Genomic DNA, 23,886 nt, shown 5'->3' with positions numbered 1-23,886 from the left:
ATTCGAGATAATAAGTTCCTAGATAGTTTATTATTTTTATATTTTATAGTTAGGTATGATTTAATTGTTGTTTTTCGCCTACACACAATTCAACATTCAATTTTATTCTACTATATTCACAATGAATTTAGTGCAAGTGAAAATGATTGTAGGTAACTCATAAAGCTTAGTAAAATTTACAAGAATATGGGTACATGTACTTATTGAATTAAAACACAGTTAATAAAAATTTAAAACTTGTGTTAAAAAGCTTAAAATTAAATGCATTATTCCTACCTACGCGCGCTACGGTAGGTTCACCGGTATCTGCAGTTTATTTTAAACCAAAAGAGTTAAAAACAAATTTAATCATGTAGGTACCTACCTAATTTAAATTTTTACTATGTTTGAACTATTAATAATGGTTTATGAATAATATTATTCTACACTAGATAGATAAGGATTCGATGACATTAATTGATTCGTAAATTATAATTTAGCACGTCATTTGTAAAGATTTATGAAACCATAAAATAAGTTATGTATGTCAACATTTTTACGTTTACTATAAGAATTATTTTATCAGTAGGTAGGTAAATAAGTATGTATTGCATGCATTATTAAAAAAATTGTTTAAGTTTCAGCTAAATGATTAAGTATTGTGGTTATCACCAGCTACATTGACAGCATTAAAAAAGGTACCTAGAGTTCTAATATTTAGTATATTTAACACGATTACAAGGCTCATTTATCAAGGGGTGGGAGTGGGGGTGAAGGTCTGGTGTGGTTTGGGTGTGGGGATGACTAGGGCGGCAGGGTCACACGGCGACGTTCAAGGTGAAGGCCGAAATGATTGTAGCTAGGTATATTGCATCGTTACGAACCTATTGTCTCGACTTAAGATGAGACTTAAATCAACCCGCATATTTTTAGCAGTATTATACTTATTGTTTTGTTAGCACATGAGGCTTGTACATAAATAATGGAGAAAAAATATAGTGGCATCTTATTTTTTTTTTGTAGTTAATATCTGTTTAAAATTCACTTTCTCATAAGAACGGAACTCATATCGTTATAGGTAATTATATTTTACTTTATACATAGATACTAGATTAAAAAAATGATATAAAAGTAGGTTATCTATTGAAAATCTTCTAAAAATTAAGATCATTAACTCCATATTATTGTACCAAATGAACACTTTATTTACAGAAGCAATTTCAAAATTTGAATGAAAATGTATTAAACAATACAGGTCAATTCTAGATTGTAGAGCAAGGCCTGCTCTAACCTTTAATAAATGAGAATATAATTATATAAATGATACAATATAAATCCACACGAATTGTACCTAATTTCAACAATTGTGAACGTGAAACGAAACCGCAGCTAAATAATCGTGACGGTCAACGCTGACGTGATTACACCGTGAAGGGCGACACACCTTGCTGAAATTATTTACGTGGGTGCATTATTCATACGTAAACAATTCATTAGAATAATTTATAAATAAAGAAACAGGGTTTTTACCTTAGTACGGTCATACTCTTTTTACTTCAAATGAACAAAGCTAATAAATTATGAAAATATCGAGTGCACTTAAGTGATGCATGAAATATTTTGCATGCTATTTACCTTTCATATTGAAGCTATAAATTTTCGATTCGAATTTCATTGTATGAAGAGAAGATTGATTTGCAAATTTTTTTGTCCTTTTCCGTAGAGTAATTGCGATTTCTATCTCTGACTCGTTAAAAATTCAGGTAGCATAGTACCTGCAAACGATTTACATTTCATAATATATTCATACAACCAAATTAAAGAAAATTCATTTTTTATTAAAGTTATAAATGCCTAGACGAGAACTAATATTATGACGTAGCGTAACGTAAAATATTATATATATTATATAATATTAGTATCATAACGAATGATTTTCAATATAGATTATAGGTACTTCAATATAATGACGTATTTATATGAACATACAGATAATATTAATTCTATTGTATGTTTGCCCTAAAAAGACAAATGACAACATTACGGGTAAGTGGTGACTGACCTTATACCAATCCAAATAGGTGCGTCGTAGATGTATGCATGTACCATGAATGCAAATCACTTGAGTGGGTCAGGGCTGCAATTACCCGTATTTAATGTATTTAAAATTAAGAAAAATACATTTTTTTGTAATTAATAACAACATAATGTTTCATTAATTATCATTCAATACCATCCATACGTGTGATAAACTCGGTACAAACCATCGGGCACGCAAGCATGCAAACATATAGTTTAATCGTAGGACAGCTGTGACGGTTGTGAAGACGTCATAAAATTTTTACTACATATATGTGTGATGTAAGTAACAGGCTTAATGCAATGGGTCCAGCCCTTAGTCATAAAACGGCAGACAAAAACAAGTGTGGACAAAAATACTTATGAAATTTATCTTTGGTTAACTGTTGGTTAGATGAAATTCCGGAATCACGTTCATTCACCGTATTATTTATATATTTCGGCGCAAACAGGTCACTGGTATTTAAATCAGAGTGTCCTTAAGTACACTCGTACACAAGTAGAGCCTCTTAGAGATACCTTTGAGAGTGAACGAAAGGATCATTCTGTACATGATTAGCCTTCTTATCATAACGTAGCCGAATTTCACGTAAATAAATCACGCATAGTGTACTCACAACCCTAGATTGCGCAGACTGTTCGACGTCGTCAGTTGAAGCGCTATTAGGTGACGTCACAGACGACATTGTGAGGGTAAGCGTTAATGGAGCGTGCCGGCCGTTATGTAAGCGCGCATCCAATCACAATTTTAGCCGCCGAAAGTGCATGACCATAACATTATCACTGTGCTACGTCTACCTTTTTGATTTTATAGGTTTCTTTATACGTCGTGACATTATAGAATAGCTGGCTGCAGGCCATCTAGTGTTTATTTAGATTGTGTCCCTTTTTCAAGAGCTTTAATGAGTATATGGCATTAAACAAATAATTAGTTCTATTAGATACATATTTATAATGACAAGTTAAATGTTCTGAAATGTAATTGCAGGAAAGAATTAATATGACCTTGCCAGTTGCCTTAAGCAATTTGTAGAGCCACTGAAACTCATTGCCCTACTTTAAAATATATGCTTGATCAATATCGTAGTGATTATAATATTAGAACCACACAATATGTTAATAAAAATAATTTTACAGATCGATATAATCTATAGAATCTATATATGTAATGCCGATCGGAATAAGATAATAATTTGTTGTCAAGTCAGGATGATTAGAGTCGCGACGAATCTTGTTAAAGAGCAATAAGGAATATTGGGCATTTTTTGTCCAAGCGAAGGGAGACATGAGTCAGAGGCAAGTTGCCGACGGAAATGAGTGCTTCCTCCACGCTATCGGCCGGCACTTTTGTTAAATTAAAATGGATGAGGTTTAAAGTGGAGCGGTCGTAACTAACGGTTGGCGCGTCGACGTCTGTCCGCGATTACGCCAATCTGCTACGCAGCAAAAAATAGGACGCACGGCGTCGCGTGGGGTCGCACTCTCGGCTCGACCTCACTCAAACTCATTAACAAATATGTCACCCAAATGTCTTGGAAAAAACAATGAATACATTTTTATGTTTACGGATAACAATTGTTTTGGGAAAAGGCTTAAGTTGGACTTTTAAATTCATATTCATTGAGTTCGTAGCACGGATAAGGTGCGATTATTGTTATGTAAGTAGGTGAAAGTATTTTTTTTTCTTTTTTTTATGCATTTAATAAAAGCTTTACTTAATTGTTTAGATTAGATAAAATTGTAAATGAAAACGATTATGTACATAAAAACAAATATAGGTAATATTTTAATGTAAGAGGCACCACTTCACAGTCAACCGATTATATTACTAGATACAAATTAAAATTCTAAATAATAATAATAATTGAAAAAAAAAAATACCTTCCTAAAATCAAAACCTCTATGAAGATATCTGTCTATATAAGGAATAATTCCCATGTCAGGATTTAAAAATTTAATTTGACAAGAATCGAGGAATCGCCTAGGATTGCACGCGCAGGTGTTTCGCTGAATAAGTCATACCAGAATCTTATCTTAGATATATTTTCCATATACCTGCTTTTAGTTGAAACTATCTCGTTATCTTGGGAGATGTAGTATGATAAGAACCAGTTCGTGGAAAATACAATGCGAATAAAATAGGCATATCAACAATTATTTATTCAGTATTTTCCATATAGATAGGTAACGTCTCCTTATCATAAAATTGGAAATGACATGCCTCAGCTACCTAGTATTCAATTACGGAGATTTAACTTAACTATAAATAATAAACCTTGTTATTAGTCAGTTCAATAAAGAAACGAATCTTCAATGGCGGCCAAAGCTGACTTTGACAGATGGTAGGATCAGCAAAAAAGAAAAATAAACATAACGTAAATTGATAATTTTATTAATTATTTCAAATTGTTTGTTGACAAACTTTTTTGTTATTGTATTTGTGTATTTATATGAATTATCATATTTACGTATAAATAATGTAATAAAAGCCCCATAATACTTGTAAAACTGAACAACTTTTCCCAAAGAATATATTTGGTCAAATTCCAATAAAACATTATTTACTTTCGCAAATGCATAATTGTCATTGTAAATTTATGATAAAAACTATTATAGGGAAAATCAAATACATTTTAGTGATTTTATTTTTCCCTTTTTTTTGCATACCGTACGGCCGTGTGTGAGCGAGAGGGAATGATAAGCGCCGCCATTGAAGATTCGTTTCTTTAAAGAACTGACTAATAAGTGTTTGATTAGACAATGAAGGAAAACTCTCCTACAATGCAACAGCAATCAGCACTAAATAAATTAAATGTTTTATAATATTAAAAATAATATTCGGTACCTATGTTAATTTACATGAGAAACAAGTTCAGTTAGGGGTTGTGAGTTACCTATCGGTAAATATTTCATTAATTATTAATAATATTTTTGGTCAATATTGTGCGTCTAAAAAGAACTCAAATCAACCTTCGTTGTACCGTGTACAAATGAATGTCAGCAAATAACATTAAGGTTAATAAAAGCGTACTTAATATTGATTTTTCGGTTTGAGTAAATAGTCGTCGAGGTATATAAATTTCCATAATGCAATTCGTCTAGACTTTACAAAGCGCTCGCGAGCGTGCCTAGCGGAGACACCGTCTGAAGGTGAAATAGATAATAGCCAGCAGTACGCTGCACTTTTAACACTTAAGTACTCCTAGACAGTTTACTCTCGTCTAGCAGAATTATAGAATACCGATGTTATCAGAGATTAAAACATATATACTTTGTCCGTAACATACCAACATAAATTAATATTAAACTAGTAGTTGCTAACTTGGTCTTAGAACATCGTCGCGTCGTTTGTCCCATTAAGTAATACGTTATCAAATATATTACACAATTGTCTAACGACTAACACACACTACGTCAATATGTGTAAATATTTAATATAATAAATACACATAACTAGAGTCTATACTCTACTATAAAAAAATATACTTATTCCCTGTGGCTCTACATCGTAAGGCCTAGAGCACCGGGCGTTGTAACAGAAAAATATTTTAAAGAATCCATATGTTTTAAGTCATCCACTGTTAAATTTAAAATTGATATTGCCTTGGTATTGCAAGTTAATTTTAAAAATTATAACAATAACAATAACGTACGTACGTATCCGACAGCCGTATTCCCGATGAAACGAAAAAAATATTATCAGATTACATATGTAGTGGATCTTAAACGTTCTAGATACCTACTTAAGTATCCCTATTCTAAAAAATTACTTCGTAGAATTTATCAAACTTATCTACCTACATCTAAACGCAGTGAGTGATTTTTGCATAACTTTCGTTGAATAATATTTAAATAGGTATGCATCGAACTACGTAAGGTACCTTCAGATGTAGGCTGATGACGTAAAAGCATTGTTTGTCTAGTCTAGACCGAGCTGGGGACATGAAACGGAGCGTGATATCGTCTGGAGGTTACTCGAAGGCCTTATTACCTTTTCAATGCATATTGCATGCTGTATTATGAAAATTTTCGTCTAAATACTTTATAAGGCGAATAAATGCAATTGCTGTGTTCAACGAACATGACCATTATGATATCTAATAATAAATTACAGTTTACTATAGATCAGGATTGAAGCATACCGTTATAGTTATAACTCTAGTTAAAGAGTTATATCCTCAGTTAAAGAGGATTCAAGGATAATTTTTACCGGTTCACGATATAGGAGGAGGAAGGTAAAGAAAAAACCAAGATTTAAAAAAAAACTACTTAAATAGGTACCTATCTATATAGGTATGTTTCGGAAACCGTGATCGATCCTGCTGAATAGTATAAAAAAGAAAAATATGGAACCAATAGTTTGTTTAGATGGATGTATTGTGTTTGCTTTTCGTTCAAGCTGTTTTTTTTTGTCATAGCTGAAGCTTAGTAAGTAAAAAATTATGGGCTGAAACACCGCAGCTGCAGCTAGTGTTATAAATCGCAAACTTTATATAGTTTTATCGGAACTCCCCAAAAAATTAAAAAATACTTGAACATAATGACTCAAATCTGGTACGCAGTAAATTTGGCCTGAATTCGTAGACTTTATCCCATTGACACAAAAAGAAGTTGCGGGCTGTAGCTATTAGGTATCCAATATACCTACATATCAGCTGCATACTATACTTACACTTTTCTTTCATGTTATTGTACTCTTTTATTTTTAATAAGATTCATTTTTTATTCATGACAATATTAATTTCACAAATTTTATAAAATGTAAATCCCAGGTTAACCCACTAGGAAAACCTGTGCGGGGTCAACCAGTGAAATGTGAATTAAGTGAATTAAGAAATAAAATTATGTAATCTAATTCATTTAACACAGTAATAACTTTTACTACAGAGAAGTCATTATTTCAAGCACATAGGTAATGTAACATGTCATGCTATATGCACATAGCGTAGGTATATAAAACGTAATACAGGGGAAATTATTTCATCATCATTAAGACGCAAATACCCACATGTTTCCTGCAATCTTCTTTGAATTCCTAGAGATGCCTTCAAGGCATGTCACAATGAAAGCATCGTCAGTCGGAATAATATAGTGCCATTAATTAGCGACACATAGAACAGAAATACAAGGCCTTTCCTCCAGTGAAGCTTTAAAGTTTAAAGTGTTAAAAATCGCTCTACAACAATTTTATCCTAATTAATATACGTCATTGAAAACCGTTTTTAATCAAATGTTGTTACATATATCCTATTAATATTTTATATTAATTTATACCGAATTGCAAAAAAGTGTTTCTTTTACAAGAAAAGGAAACCGATTTGACTCATATACGCTATAAACCAAATAATAAATGAATAAAGGGTTGAATCATTTATTATTTATTATTCATTTATATCGTTCGCTGCTAGTTTATTGTAATTTTATGCAATCTAAAAATTACTTGCATGTTAAAAAATATAAAGCTATGACCATATTTTTAGTAGTCACCAACCCTTATACTGTGGCCCTAAAGCTACCGTGATATGGGCTGTCTAGACGCACTGCTCGCGCCCTTGCACCGCGCGGTGATACGCGTAATTAGCCACAGTGAGCCACACACAAACAAATGTCGCTTACAAATGTATGAATCGCCATCGATATTATCAAACGTGTACGTGGATATATGCATAGTACATATTCTATGCCATTACTAATCACATTATCACAGTTTTACTTATCTGTGGTTTTACATAATATACCTAGTCAATATAATTATATTATTACTAGCGGTTCGCCCCGACTTCGCCCGTGGTACCTACATGTTTACGTTTTTTTTTCATAAAAACTATCCTATCTCTCAAGTTGGATCGGACTGCACATGGTGTGCGAATTTTATTATAAACGGTTAAGTGGTTTAGGAGTCCATTGAGGACAAACATTGTGACACGAGATTTATATATTTTAAGATTATTAGGACTTAGGTATATTAAATTTATTAAATTAATACAATTTAGGGCAGTGTTACATTACTACCTACATTGTCAGGTATATATTACTAACTAGCTTCCGCCCGCGACTCCGTCCGCGTGGATGTCGGTCTTTGCGTGGATGGTTTATTTCTCCATTTTGAGTAACTCGGTCAATGACATCTTATAAATATCTATTGGACCCAAATACGGCTAGGTCTATAATAATACGCAACGTGTGTTCGCGGTACCTACTACAGAACAACGTCTATGGATAACTGAAAAATTGAGATTAATTTTTTTTCTACGTATTTTTCCAGAATAAAAAGTATCCTATTTTACGCCCAGGATAATAAGGTATAATTATACCAAGTTTCATCGAAATCGAACCGGTAGTTTTCACGTGATGTCTTCACATACAGACAGACAGACAGACAGACAGACAGACAGACAGACAGACAAAAATTTTTTTAATCACATATTTGGGTTTGGTATCGATCTAGTAACACCCCCTGCTAGTTATTTTTTCAATATTTTCAATGTACAGAATTGACCCTTCTACAGATTTATTATATGTATAGATTATTCACATTAGAAGTCTAGTATACGCACTATGGTCGATTGACTGACTGAAAAAATTGGGAAGATCTGAAGTCAGTTTCAGTTATGTACGTTTTTGTTCACATTTATGATTATAATAGACTCCAAACTCAAACTCGTTAAACATTTACAAGATTTTGTCATAAAAATTTTAATATACCTACGAACGATTATGTTGTTTAAAGTAATCATAGTATCGCAATATTATAACAATATGTAAGAATTTGAAATCAACAAAACTGTTAACAGGAGACAAAATGTTTATAGCTTGTTCATAGATTATTATAGCCAATCGAAAATATTCTCGATTTTTTCTATTTAACAGGGTGACCTGTGACTTGTACACAGAATACTCTGATTGAGCTGGACATGCGACTATATAAAAGTTCAATTTATTCACTGTCTATAGAATATTGGATATAGCAACATGAATGTCTAGACGCGGGGGCGGCGGAAAGGTGTCGGCACTTCATGGGCACGAGGGCGAAACGACCCTTTGGGCTGCGCCTCCTCTGTTGAATTAGGTCACGATATATACTCGCTCTATATAGGTGTATTCCAGACAAGTTTTATGCGTCTGACTTAGATTACGAGTTTATATCTACCTACATACATATTATTATGATGTCGGTATATTTTATGCTTGTTGTGGAATATGGATGAAACGAGATGAAGCAAGCAATTGTTTTAATATTGAACTAGGTTGAATAAGAACACCCAAAGCAATATTGCGTTGGGTGTTCTTTTATTCTAAATATTTTTATAAATTGTAAGGAGTTTAGGAGTATAATTATTGAGTACATAATTTGAAATAGAAATGAAATATTTATTCATACGTCTTGATTAAAAGTTAATGCATTAAATCATAAATGACTGACGGAATTCTTAATGTACCTATCCCTATGTAGATATGCTATGTCTATAGTTCTACGCTACGGATTTTGATGCCGTATTTATTACAATACCGATAAGTTTTGTACAAAGCAGGTGAACGAGCGGAAAGCTAGTTTGTTTAAACGATGCTATACTTAATAAGCTGCAATACGTTTGTACAATGAGAGGTTTTAAAGTTAAAATAAGGCAATAACGTTTAAATTTTTAGAAACTACATATGCAGTCTAGACAAACAGAAATATCTCCCTCACCCTACTCGTCTAGGCAGTTCAATGGAAAGATACTTTATATTTAATATTGTTTTCAACCAAGCGAAGCGAACGCGAAAATGAGAAAATTAAAACATTTCTTTTGCATAGCTTTGAGATTAGTTTAAAATTACTATCATATCTTTTCTGCACGATTTAAACAATTTATTTGAGTGCAATAACACTTAACTCATGATATGTAGGTACTTAATATTTTAAGTGGATACAAATTTTAAATTCTACATATTATTCATCAAAGTGTTTATGAAAACTATTTCGTTTTATCAATATGTACTTATTCTATCTCATAGCATATCAAGTAATTTATTGTACTCAATACTGAATAGGTTTTATCTACCTCAAGTAGGGATAGACATGAATCGACTCACGTTCACATTAAAAAATTTACCACACAGCGGTCACAGCGGGTACACAAACGATCGAACAGAATGGCAGCATATTTTCAGTGGCGTTTCTGTGAGTAATGATGAGCAACACCGACCAGGAACCATGATTATTAGACGGTAGACCTATACATAAGCCCTTACAATATTTTTTTATGCCTAAACTTAAAAAGTATTCAAGTTAGTGAGGGATTTCGAAGGAAAGGACGACGGGGAGTGGGGACAAAGGAAAGCAGTAATGGGTTAATCATTTTTATTTGTTATAACCTGCAATTTACAAATAAATTCATACGAATTTATCATATAACTATAACCAACATATTAGGTACATCAATAAGTCTGTATTAATATGAAGATAATAGTTATCGACTGTGGCTGCAGGCACTAACATTATAATTTAAGAAAATTTTCATAGCACCAAGAAGTAGAATATAAATGTAAATAAATAATTAAGTACTGGGGAAAAGTTTTAATGACATTTTATGACGAGTTCGCTTAGAGGACGAACCACAATTATTAATGTTCTTTACATAGCTTTTACGGAGCATGCGCAATTCGTTCCAATTTCAAATATTAAAATTGTACAATAAAAATAATATGTACTTAAGAACTTTATCAAATAAATTTTAACAACAAAGGACGAAGCTTAAAAGTTAACTAGGTATAATAATATAGTTGATTGTAATAACTACCATTTTCAGAAATTATAGCGGTATAGTAATAGTAAGTAGATACTTTTCTTTACGATGGCAACGCTTTATTTGGTCGATTTATTGGAATCTACACGTATTTCTTCATAGAATAAAAGTGTGTGATAATGGAAAACACAAACCAGGCTACTACAGGGGTTGGAGCCCGAAAAGAGCCTTCAATAGATCCAGTAAAGGCAGAGGGGATTTTGTACGACATTTTAATCAGTAACATATTCAAATACATTTATATATATTATCTAAGAAGTATATAATATATGTAAATGTTTAGATTTAAATAAAAAGTAGGTATGCTTTGTGATTTCAGAGCATCTGTAACAAAAAAGAAGAAAGAAGCAGCCCGCCTTTGGCCCCAACGATGGGGCTTTTATAAACATCTGAGAGAAATTCAAGAGGAGGAAGCACAAAATATTGGTAAAAACTTATCTGTAGTACTAATACCTTTGTACGCCAAAATTGTACCTAATTGAATATGAGCATGAATTTTAAGGCTTTAGTAATTACTACAAAATATTAACTAAGTAATATATCAACGTTACCTACGTTACGCAGCCCGGCTAATAAATAATAAATTTTGAATAATAAACATAATATTTACCTCTACATAATATATTAGAATACACGTACAAACGGTGCTAGGTTTTTGTCATTTTATCACAAACTAGCAGTCCGCCCCGGCTTCGCCCGTGGTACATATTTCGCAATAAAAAGTAGCCTATGTCCTATCTCGGGTATCAAAATATCTCCATACCAAATTTCATGCAAATTGGTTCAGTAGTTTAGGCGTGATTGAGTAACAGACAGACAGACAGACAGAGTTACTTTCGCATTTATAATATTAGTATGGATTCGTATTATATAGCGTAGTAGCGTAGTAGAAATTGGTACTTACAAATGGTATAGTTAACTAAAAGTTTAAATTGTAATTTTTTTTTCAGGACTAAATCTTGAAGAATACCGAGCTGCTCTCCGATCTGTAAGTTGCAAGCCCGAGAAACCTAAGGATTCTATAGCAGTAGAACCTTCGCCAAAACCCCTACCACTAACTACTTCTGGTAAATATACCTATCTATTAACTATTTTTATGAATTTAATAAACTATTAAACAACATTAAATCGTTGGAATTAAAATAGATTGATTTCCTAATGAATAAGCCATGTACAGGTATTCTGCTTTTGAGCTTATCCTTTATTCAGTCATAACTTACATATTGTTCTTTCATAAGAGCTTGAATTAATTGCAATATTTTTAAAATGTATCAATAATAACTTATCCTGATTTCTACACTTTAATAACAGGCATGATTGGTCATCGAGCTAAATGTACGCTGGAAAAATTCGGAAGACTTGTCAACACGCCCCGGAATTACCCGACCAGACCACCACTAGCACCAGGCCAAATCTACGATCCTTATAAACAAACAATGATTTTCCTTGGGTAAGTTATCCTCAAGTAATCATTTCTCTTCACACCTACGAGGATGAAATAAAGATTATTATCACTCTTTACAGTATTAACATATGCAATAAATCAATGTGAATTTAGTAAATAATCTTAATATATATATAAATCTCGTGTCACAATGTTTGTCCTCAATGGACTCCTAAACCACTTAACCGATTATAATAAAATTCGCACACCATGTGCAGTTCGATCCAACTTGAGAGATAAAAGAAAGCGGGCGAAGCCACGGGCGGTAAGCTAGTATACTTATAAGTTATAAATCGTAAGTTTATATTAGCTCATGTATTTATTCCGTAACGTACGCAATTATAATATAAAGGAACGAAAAAAAACAAACCCTATTTTACAAGATTTCGCGGTAGTCAACTCCTTACGGTTACGGTAAGTGACTCTTTGTAGTATGAGTCTGACCCATTTCGTACTCGTCACAGAATATTGCCCTTTTACAAAGACCTTATTACGTTTCATATTTTATAAACAATAACAGTGATTGTAAAAAAATATTTCTACGAGTTGGGCGAATTACTGTCATAATATGAATTATATTACATATTTTCATTGCATTCATTTCTTGAAAGTGGTTTATTTTTTTTACTTTGAAATAAAACTGCTCATGTCTAATAAGTCGTAGAAACGAAAAAATATATTTTGGGATTAGTTTCTAATATTTGATCCGATCCGTGCTATAAAGGGAAAAATATTAATCAACGTAGATATTTGTATGAATAGAAAAATATTTTTATGTACAGGAGCGTGGAAGGAGACCCTATATCGTACAAATTACCACCAGCGCGCTACGACATACAGGACGATATCTGGGCACAACCACAACAACTCTGCGTGTCACCTTATGAAAAATTACTACACATTCAATAAAAATAGAATATAATTATCATTATTACGTCGATTTTAGATATTATTTTTAAAGTGAATGCATTATTTTTGTTGATGTGCCTAATGCCTAATGTTGTATCTTAACAATATTCAATATAAAATTATTTCCCAGAAATAAATAAAACGAGTCTAATTTTGAATGAAAATGTTATATTTTTGTTGATATATTGTGTCTCTTAGTAACCATAACTGGAGGTAATTGCATAATTATGTTCTCTGGCAGTACTTCTACGATCACTGCTTCGTCTTCCGCTATCCAGTGGAATCCCGCCAAATACTGAAATATTATTAAAAAATAGAATATTAACCTTGTATAACAAATTATTATTTAAGCTTTGTTTTTAAAATCATTAATAATAGTATAAGAGTAACGGAATAATCTTGCTGTTTCTAAAAATCACATTTTATTTTAGTTTAATTTATTTATTGTATTTTTTTATTGTTTAGACTTCAGTAACAATTTGATGTAATTAATATTATTATTTTATGTTATTTATATTTATATTTTATATTATTATTATTTTAAGTTAAGGAAGAGCGGGTCCTCCTGACACAGGTTTTATATTAAACTTACTAGGAGGGCCCTACTACTCCATATTGTATTGTATGAAATGAATAATAAAAAAAGTTTTTCAGTAAAAAAAAATAAAAAATTAATAAATTAAGAAAATATATACCTAACCTATACTCAAAATATTATTGTATTTGTTTCCAATAAATATCCTTTCAACCTTTTATTTTTCACAACATTAACTGAAGATATTATAGTATTGCCTTTTTATTATTCACAAAAGCTTGAACATAAAAAACAACACCCACCTTAACTGGCATCACATTGACCCCTAATCTGTCGTTATTTTTCATTGGAAGCTTTTTTTTGTTTGGTTCGACGGACTGGCTCTGAAAACAGAATTTTAAGTGTCATGAATAAAACGACATTTATCATGTATTTTATTTCTTTATTCAACGAACAACGTCATTGTTTACTTAGTGAATAATTAGGCTGGTTGCAGAGCTTGACCGACCGTCAGTGCGTACCGTCGGTCCTGACGATACGCATCAACAAAATGTATGAAGATGACACTAATGCGCATGACAATACGCGTGCGGTACGGTCGGTCTAGCTATGAACGGTTTTATGAATTTCGATACATATGACAAGCGCGACTGACGTACGCACTGATGGTCGGTCAAGCTCTGCAACCAGCCTTAGTGTACAGTAATTTTGTATACTTATAAATGTGTAAAATGCAATTACACTTTAAAGTTAAGAATTTAAAGATGTCTATTTAAATAAGGCAATTTAAAGATAGTCCATTGAATGAGTCCCTCCAAGGGGGGTCTAGAGTGCGTGAGTTAGTAACGTAAGATGTTTCTTCGGAAACATATCAAGAGTCCCTAGGTAATAAACATACTAAAACCCCGGGACACTAGGAGGAGCCCCGGAGTGGGGGGAGGGGGGAAAAGGTCAATTTTTTTCATTTTTCGCTTAAATCTCAAAAACGGTACATTTTAGAGAAAAACTTTCAAGGAAAAGTTGAAAGGCCATAAAATTATCTACAAGTTGTACCTAAATCATTTTTTTTCTATTCGCAGCCGTTTTCGAGCTACTCCCATGAAATGTGAAAAATTCGAAAGCTTTTTATTTTACCTAACTACTCTAATAAATTCAATACCTCCTAAACGCCTCCATGGTGGAATCTGTTTTTTTTTATCAATGATAGACCTAATTATGAGCAATCTATCTGTACCGGTCACAAGTTGCACTTTTGAGTTTTTTGGAAGAAGAAAAATAAAAAGTTCAAGTATCGTAACTACCCTAATAAAATTCAATTCCCCGTAAAGGCCTCCGTGGTGGAATCTGGTATTTTTATCAATGATAGACCTAATTATGAGCAATCCATCTGTACCGGTCACAAGTTGCACTTTTGAGTTTTTTGGAAGAAAAAAATAAAAAGATCAAGTTCAGTAACTCAAACCACCCTAATATAATATTTTGACAATCGATTCCTCCTAAAGGCTTCCATGGAGGAATGTGTTTATTTTACCAATCATAGACCTAATTAAGAGCAATCTATCAGTTCCAGTCACAAGTTGCACATTTGAGTTTTTTGGAAGAAGAAAAATAAAAAGTTCAAGTATCGTAACTACCCTAATAAAATTCAATTCCCCGTAAAGGCCTCCGTGGTGGAATCTGGTATTTTTATCAATGATAGACCTAATTATGAGCAATCCATCTGTACCGGTCACAAGTTGCACTTTTGAGTTTTTTGGAAGAAAAAAATAAAAAGATCAAGTTCAGTAACTCAAACCACCCTAATATAATATTTTGACAATCGATTCCTCCTAAAGGCTTCCATGGAGGAATGTGTTTATTTTACCAATCATAGACCTAATTAAGAGCAATCTATCAATACCGGTCACAAGTTGCACATTTGAGTTTTTTGAAAGAAAAAAAATAAAAAGATCAAGTTCAGTAACTCAAACTACCCTAATATAATATTTTGACAATCGATTCCTCGTAAAGGCTTCCATGGAGGAATGTGTTTATTTTAGCAATTATAGACCTAATTAAGAGCAATCTATCAGTACCGGTCACAAGTTGCACATTTGAGTTTTTTGGAAGAAAAAAAAATAAAAAGATCAAGTTCAGTAACTCAAATTACCCTAATATAATATTTTGACAATCGATTCCTCCTAAAGGCTTCCATGAAGGAATGTGTTTATTTTACCAATTACAGATCTAATTAAGAGCAATCTATCAGTAATAGTCACAAGTTGCACATTTGAGTTTTTTGGAAGAAAAAAAATAAAAAGATCAAGTTCAGTAACTCAAACTACCCTAATATAATATTTTGACAATCGATTCCTCCTAAAGGCTTCCATGGAGGAATGTGTTTATTTTACCAATCATAGACCTAATTAAGAGCAATCTATCAGTACCGGTCACAAGTTGTACATTTGAGTTTTTTGGAAGAAAAAAAATAAAAAGTTCAAGTATCGTAACTACCCTAATAAAATTCAATTCCCCGTAAAGGCCTCCGGGGTGGATTCTGGTATTTTTATCAATGATAGACCTAATTATAAGCAATCTATATGTACCGGTCAAAAGTTGCACTTTTGAGTTTTTTGGAAGAAAAAAAATAAAAAGATCATGTTCAGTAACTCAAACTATCCTAATATAATATTTTAACAATCGATTCCTCCTAAAGTCTTCCATGGAGGAATGTGTTTATTTTACCAATTATAGACCTAATTAAAAGCAATCTATCAGTACCGGTCACAAGTTGCACATTTGAGTTTTTTTTGGAAGAAAGAAATATTTTTTGATCGTATGGGGAAATTGTTTGAGCCAAAATCATTTTTAACTGCATGTAACTCAGAAACTTTAGGATATAGGAAAAAATGATTTAGTTAGAACTTGTAGATAATTTTATGGCCTTTCAACTTTTCCTTGAAAGTTTTTCTCTAACATGTACCGTTTTTGAGATTTAAGCGAAAAATGAAAAAAAAAATACCTTTTCCCCCCTCCCCCCACTCCGGGGCTCTTCCTAGTGTCCCGGGGTTTTAGTATGTTTATTATGACATCTCTCTTGACATGTTTCCGAAGAAACATCTTACGTTACTAACTCACGCACTCTAGAACCTTTTATTCAATGGACTATATGACTATCTGATTTTAAAAATTATTTTTTAATTTACATTATTAATGAGTAAAAAAGATATCATTTTTCTTTTTCTTGCGTGCTACTTAAATAAGCACTATTTAATACTCACAGCAGTTTTTTCCACCGCCCAAAGGGACACCTCATCGGTAAAAACATACGCGTTTCTCGCGGGATGTTTGCTTATCGTCTTGGCGGCCATGTTGCGGCTCGCCCAGTATGGCACGCTGCCGTGTTGGGGCCAACTCCACATCTTTTCCTTCATTATGTCGTATTCTATCACCTGTTATAGTCATATAAGTAAATCTATAAATACAAATGACTTTTGTAAATCTTATTTTTCGTCATCACAAATTTTTTTTTTTATGAAATTAATTTCCTCTCTATCATTCTAATGTTAAATAACTTGAAACTGATTGACAACTACATAAAAGGTAGGTAGGAAAGTAACGTATTATCCCTACTATAATCCCCACTATATAATATTATAAAAGCAAAAAAATTCTGTCTGTCTGTCTGTTACGTTTTCCCGCTTAAACCTCTCAACCGATTTTGATGAAATTAGACACAGACAATTTTTAGACCCTGAGAAAGAACATAGGCTACCTTTTATTGCGAAATATGTACCACGGGCGAAGCCGGGGCGGACCGCTAGTTTAAGATGTAACAAACATAACTTGGCTGTGGAATGAATAAATACGCACCTTTTGGTCAACATAAGCTATCACAAGTAGGCCGTTTATTATCGCCATACTGGATGGTATACAAGTGTGTTTCGGCACATCATACATGTGACACAATTTTTTATTCTTCAGCCCCCACACTGATATATCACCTTTAACATTGGCTATAGCCAGAATATAACCTTGTGGGTACTTTTCAGATATCACTAGATGAAGGATGGGTTTGCCTTTTAAATCTAAAAATACAAACATTTATGGATTTAAATTTTGTAACATTCTGGTGAAAAAAAATATCTACCCTTAAATATTTTAAGAAGGCAGAATAATTGCTATCTCAATGTAAGCATTCATAAAGGAATCCATTATTTTTTATTATTTAATGGTGAAAATAATTAATTTAATCTCAAAGACATCAAGAATATTATGATTTTAAACATTGTCAAATGTATTTATTCATATGAAACAGTGTTTTATTTAAATTATTTCGCACTTTTACGGCTTTATTCGACGTTTATTTACTTACGTTTAACAGTTGATACAGCGTGTGTAACAGAGGCCCCAGCATCAGGGTCTACTTGAAGAAGGAACAGCTCTGAATTATGATGCACAATCATTTTTTTAGAATCTTCTGTGAAAACAATTCGATCGCACGCCTTCACACCATTTATAATGACTTTGCTTAACGAAATATTACCCTGGTCTTCATCCTATAAACGAAACATAATATTTCGAAGACTTGACTATAGCAATTTTTTATTAAGACTTATAGCAAAAACAGATTTTATCAACGAAATCTATACTAATATTATAAAGTTGAAGAGTTTGTTTGTTTGATTGCACTAATCTCAGAAAGTACTGGTTGAATTTAAAAACATATTTCAGTGTTAGAAAGCCCATTTATTGAGGAAGGCTTATATAGGCTATATATTATCACACTAAGACCAACAGGTTACAGGAGTGGAGCACTGCAGGTAAAATCGCAGGGCACAGCTAGTAAACAATAATTAACTTACCAATTTTAGCATTCTTATATCACTCTCTGTAGAATACACAATGACATCTCCATTTGGCGACATTTCAGAGCATACAATTTGTTTCTTTGATTTTGTTTGTATCGAAACTAGTTTAATGGGTTCTTCAGTTACTTTTAAGCTTCTTTCCTTTTGTTGGTTGTTGATATGGAAGAGAGTTGTATCATTCTCTAAGTCCCCTGATTTCTTTATTTGGGTTTCTTCTTTGATGTTACTGTCAACTATTATTTGGCCGCTATCGTCTCGTGCATATGATCCGAGTTGCCACACTTCCAAGTGATTACTATACCTATGGTTTAAAATCGTTTTTGTGAAACATAATATATATTTAGGAAGAAACATCTAGAAAAACTTATGTCGTAGTAATCCTACAAACTGTTTATACAAAGGAGTTTCTAACAATGTACATATGTTTGTTCCTCTTTCGAACGCAAACCTATGAACGGAATATGTTGATACTTGGCAGTGAAGTAGCTTATGCACCAGATAAACATAGCAAAATGAAATGAAACCACATGGTACAGCTAGTAAAACAAAATTCTGTAGTAATACATTTTCGTGTAATTACTATAATAGTTCAGGATCCATCTCCCATTTTTGCAAGTGACTACTATCAAGCTGATTTTCCGTGAGTAGTGTAGTGAGAACCATCAAATCAAAAAAATGTATCCTTGTTATCTCTGTTATCTACCACAATCGAGAGTTTTGTACACGAAATTATTGGGCGTCTCATCAAAATAAAGCTACAAACGGAAAATTAGCTTGATAGTAGTTACTTGCAAAAATGGGCGATGGATCCTGAACTATAATATAAATAGTTTTATAAGCATTGGCTTTCTTACATACCTAAGTAGGAGTGATTTTTTCAGGGCACAAAATGCTGTACGAGGGCTGGGTATCATAGGTGGGATTCTCATAACTTTTTTTGGTGGGTAACTAGACAGTGTTAAATATCCATCTGCCCCCACTGATATTAACCTTTCACCGCTAATGACAAGTCCTCTGAAAAGAAAATTATGAATATCAAAACAACTGGATTGTACATATATGCAACTGTTGTTTATGCTGTCGTTTATATGTTAATTTCTAACTTTAATTTGTTGGGTAGCAACAAAGACAGAAAAACATATTGTTAAGACAATATTTAATACTAAATGGCACAGGCAACAACAACAAGTAAATAATGAAAGCATTCCATTTGAATCAGCACACAAAATGCTAACTGGGCAAGATATCCAATAACAAACTCTACATATATATGTACACAAATGAATTAAATAAATAAAATAAAAAATGTTTATTGCTTATATTATCATGTTACATCAGTTACATATTACATAATATTGTAGTTGGATAGACAAAAGCAAAAGGCAGCTATTGCTGTCCAAAACAGCGCTTTTTTCAGACGCCACTGATAATAAAATTACAAGATACAATAAATTATTATGAAATTACAAGTTTATAGTTATTTATTAAATTATTTATTATAAACCATCACCAACACATATTATGCCTATATGCTTAGCTTAATAATTCAATAATTATTTTTAAAAACACGAGATTGAAATGAACATTTATGTACACTTCCTTAGAAGGTACCCATTAACTCTTCTATATAAGTATCCCTTATATAGAAAATATAACAACATAACATAATTACATGAACTTACCTCACATCATGTTCATGAATATTTCTTTGTATATTTTTGACCCATTGTATTCCAGACTGGTCACCAGTATTGTCAACTTTAACATACATTGTTATTATTGGGTCTATGCCACTGCAGTATAGTGATTTTTCATCATCTGATATTGCCACAGATAATATATCTGCTCTCTGTGTTGCAAATGACTCAATCTGTAATGATTTTACAAGTTCTTAGTAATCTAATTCTTAAAACATTTTGGTCTCTCATTCTAATATTAATTATGTAAATAAACCTGAAAAAATTAGTTATAAATTAATATTACAAATTTCCTTTGTACCAACCTGATCTCCCATTACACTATCCCAAAAACTGAGTCTACCATGACTATCGCCAGCAACAATAACATTATCAGACAATATTCCAACACTCCATACTATAACCTCCTTCCCTCTTCTTTTACAAGAAATCCGACAAGTTGCATGTCCTGAATCTACATTCCATACTCTGATAGTGTCAATAGAACCTTGAAAAATTGTACATTGAATATTATAGACCAGTATTAGAATTTAAAAAATGTTTATAATTGTTATGTAGTACTTATATTTAAATCTATAACATACCTGTCACAAGAACATTGCCAGTCTTATCAAATTTACAGCACAGTATTCTACCTTCTTGTTTGTCAAACAGCTTTTGATAAACTATATCGTCATTTTCAACTGAATAGATATTAACATAGCCTTGCTCTGTCCCAACTGCAACTGCTGTATTGTTGTGATTAACATCTAAACACCAAGCTGCATAACCAGTGAGCATAACAGTTTTCTTTATACAACGAGTATCAAGATCCCATTCCAATAATGCACCTCCAAGACCAGTTGATAGAAGTCTATCATTCACCCAACCTAAAGCTTCAATAGAAGCATTTTCAGCACCTGGTATAAATTGTAAGAGGAATGGAGCATGCTTTATGTCCCATATTTCAATTGACGCATTCTTTCTGAAAATTGTAAAAAGTACAATGATGTTAATAATGCTACTTAAAATGGAATTTGGAAATAAAATCTTAATACAGGGTGGCCCGTTTTCAGTGGTCCAAAAATTTTTTTCAGCTTGAGAGCATCATGAGTAATCATTTAAAACAAACTTTAGTTAAGCGAAAACTTATGGTTTAGAAATTATGATTTTTTTTTAAATAATCCGAAGTTTCAATGTTTTTGACACAAAACTACTCTGTTTTAAAAACTACTGGACCGAATTGAATGAAATTTGGTATAAGTATAGCGCAATAACCTACCTATCGCGCTATAGGCTCATCTTGTGTAAATAATTACACTGAATTTTTTTAATTTAACTTTTTCTGTAGTTTTTTGAATTTCTCGGCAAAATGTCGATTTTTCGAAAAAATCCTGTGAAAAAAAAATGTACCACCAAGGTTTTGCTGGTACTGCTAAAAACTTCCTTAACATAAGGTTATTCTTTACACAAAAAATCATAGTTGTCCTTCGATTGTAACATCTTCAAAAACAATATCATGTGCATTAACACATGAAAATCGAAAAATTACGAAATTTACCATAATTCAATTTTAATCATTTGGAACGGCCAATTTTTGGTTAAAGAACCATTTATTGCAATAAAAGTCGTTATAAATCAGTATTCACATGGCTATAAAAGTTAAAATGAATGAAATAAATTTTTTACCTGCTAGCCAAGATAACTTTACTTTATTCTAATGTCAATTTATAGAGTTTTTTTTTGTTATTTAGTTTTTAGGTTTAAATCTTAATAAAAGGTTTAGAGAATCAATAAAACAACATAAATATTAATTAACATATTGTTTATTTTTTACAAAAGGTTTTCGAAATGCCGTCCGCCTTTCGCTAAACATAATCTGCATCTGCGTAAGAAAATTTCTTCGCAGCCTATTAAATGGCTGCCGGCTTTCTTTAATGGCTGTTATAGCCATTTGAATTTATTCCTATAAATAACCATAAATTCATTATACATAGGTACATTTGTATACCAGTTTATGGTATTATACCATTTAATACCATACGTTCATACCTACCCGGAGAGGAGGATCGGTCGCGGTGGCACCATCCACTGGCCAGCCTGTTCACCCGACTTGAACCCCGTTGATTTTTTCATTTGGGGATACATTAAGGAGATTGTGTACGCACGGGAGAACACATCGGAGCAAGAATTGGAGGAAAATTCAAGTGGCTATAACAGCTACTAAAGAAAGCCGGCAGCCATTTAATACGCTGCGAATAAATTTTCTTACGCAGATGCAGATTATGTTTAGCGAAAGGCGGACGGCATTTCGAAAACCTTTTGTTAAAAATAAACAATATGTTAATTAATATTTATGTTGTTTTATTGATTCTCCAAACCTTTTATTAAGATTTAAACCTAAAAACTAAATAACAAAAAAGAACTCTATAAATTGACATTAGAATAAAGTAAAGTTATCTTGGCTAGCAGGTTAAAATTTTATTTCATTCATTTTAACTTTTAAAGCCATGTGAATACTGATTTGTAACGACTTTTATGGCAATAAATGCTTCTTTAACCAAAAATTGGCCGTTCCAAATGATTAAAATTGAATTATTGTAAATTTCGTAATTTTTGACTTTCATGTGTTAATGCACATGATATTGTTTTTGAAGATGTTACAATCGAAGGACAACTATGATTTTTTGTGTAAAGAATAACCTTATGTTAAGGAAGTTTTTAGCAGTACCAGCAAAACCCTGGTGGTACATTTTTTTTTCACAGGATTTTTTCGAAAAATCGACATTTTGCCGAGAAATTCAAAAAACTACAGAAAAAGTTAAATTAAAAAAATTCAGTGTAATTATTTACACAAGATGAGCCTATAGCGCGATAGGTAGGTTATTGCGCTATATCTATACCAAATTTCATACAATTCGGTCCAGTAGTTTTCATAACAGAGTAGTTTTGTGTCAAAAACATTGAAACTTCGGATTATTTAAAAAAAAAATCATAATTTCTAAACCATAAGTTTTCGCTTAACTAAAGTTTGTTTTAAATGATTACTCATGATGCTCTCAAGCTGAAAAAAATTTTTGGACCACTGTAAACGGGCCACCCTGTATATATAAATCTCGTGTCACAATGTTTGTCCTCAATGGACTCCTAAACCACATAACCGATTATAATAAAATTCGCACACCATGTGCAGTTCGATCCAACTTGAGAGATAGGATAATTTTTATGAAAAAAAAACGTAAACATGTAGGTACCACGGGCGAAGCTGGGGCGAACCGCTAGTTATGATATAAAATCACTTACCTAGCCAAAGCTAGTTTTTTGTTGCTTTTATTATGTGAAACACAAACAATTGATTCTGGTTTAGGATTATAATACCTAAACCTATGAACTTTAGTCTCCATTTCAGGTTTTTATTTCAGCAATTATACCCAGAAATTAAGGTGCAAACTTTAAAAATCTAATACAAAATTCAAATCACTCCACACCACAATCACTCAAATCAACACATGGTTATGACATTGACATTTGACATGGATACTGGCACAGATACTGGATATGCGACAATGTCGCTTTGATTTTGAAGCGAGTGTATTTTCTGTTTTTCTTATATTATAGTAACTAA

The 23,886-nt window shown here is 32.3% G+C and overlaps 2 protein-coding genes across 2 annotated transcripts; one reads left to right on the top strand and one right to left on the bottom strand.

Annotated features, from left to right (window-relative positions):
- The first annotated feature begins 261 nt into the window (after positions 1–261).
- Positions 262–14,167, top strand: LOC123694568. The gene is made up of 8 exons (XM_045640034.1): positions 262–290; positions 637–677; positions 6,714–6,717; positions 10,160–10,222; positions 11,167–11,273; positions 11,798–11,914; positions 12,159–12,297; positions 13,074–14,167. Exons 1-8 carry the CDS (start codon positions 262–264, stop codon positions 13,198–13,200), a joined length of 627 nt encoding a protein of 208 aa, XP_045495990.1. The 3' UTR covers positions 13,201–14,167.
- Positions 13,349–23,738, bottom strand: LOC123694656 (U3 small nucleolar RNA-associated protein 4 homolog). The gene is made up of 11 exons (XM_045640153.1): positions 23,565–23,738; positions 20,867–21,246; positions 20,588–20,769; positions 20,268–20,455; positions 19,444–19,599; positions 18,580–18,886; positions 18,090–18,273; positions 17,588–17,802; positions 16,996–17,166; positions 14,038–14,118; positions 13,349–13,495 (listed from the first exon to the last, which is right to left on the bottom strand). Exons 1-11 carry the CDS (start codon positions 23,663–23,665, stop codon positions 13,367–13,369), a joined length of 2,094 nt encoding a protein of 697 aa, XP_045496109.1. The 5' UTR covers positions 23,666–23,738; the 3' UTR covers positions 13,349–13,366.
- Between the last annotated feature and the right edge of the window lie 148 nt (positions 23,739–23,886).

The sequence above is a fragment of the Colias croceus genome, chromosome 9 (assembly GCF_905220415.1).
Source record: "Colias croceus chromosome 9, ilColCroc2.1".
In the NCBI taxonomy this organism is placed as follows: Eukaryota; Metazoa; Arthropoda; class Insecta; order Lepidoptera; family Pieridae; genus Colias; species Colias croceus.
This window is presented reverse-complemented; position numbering and strand designations above follow the sequence as displayed.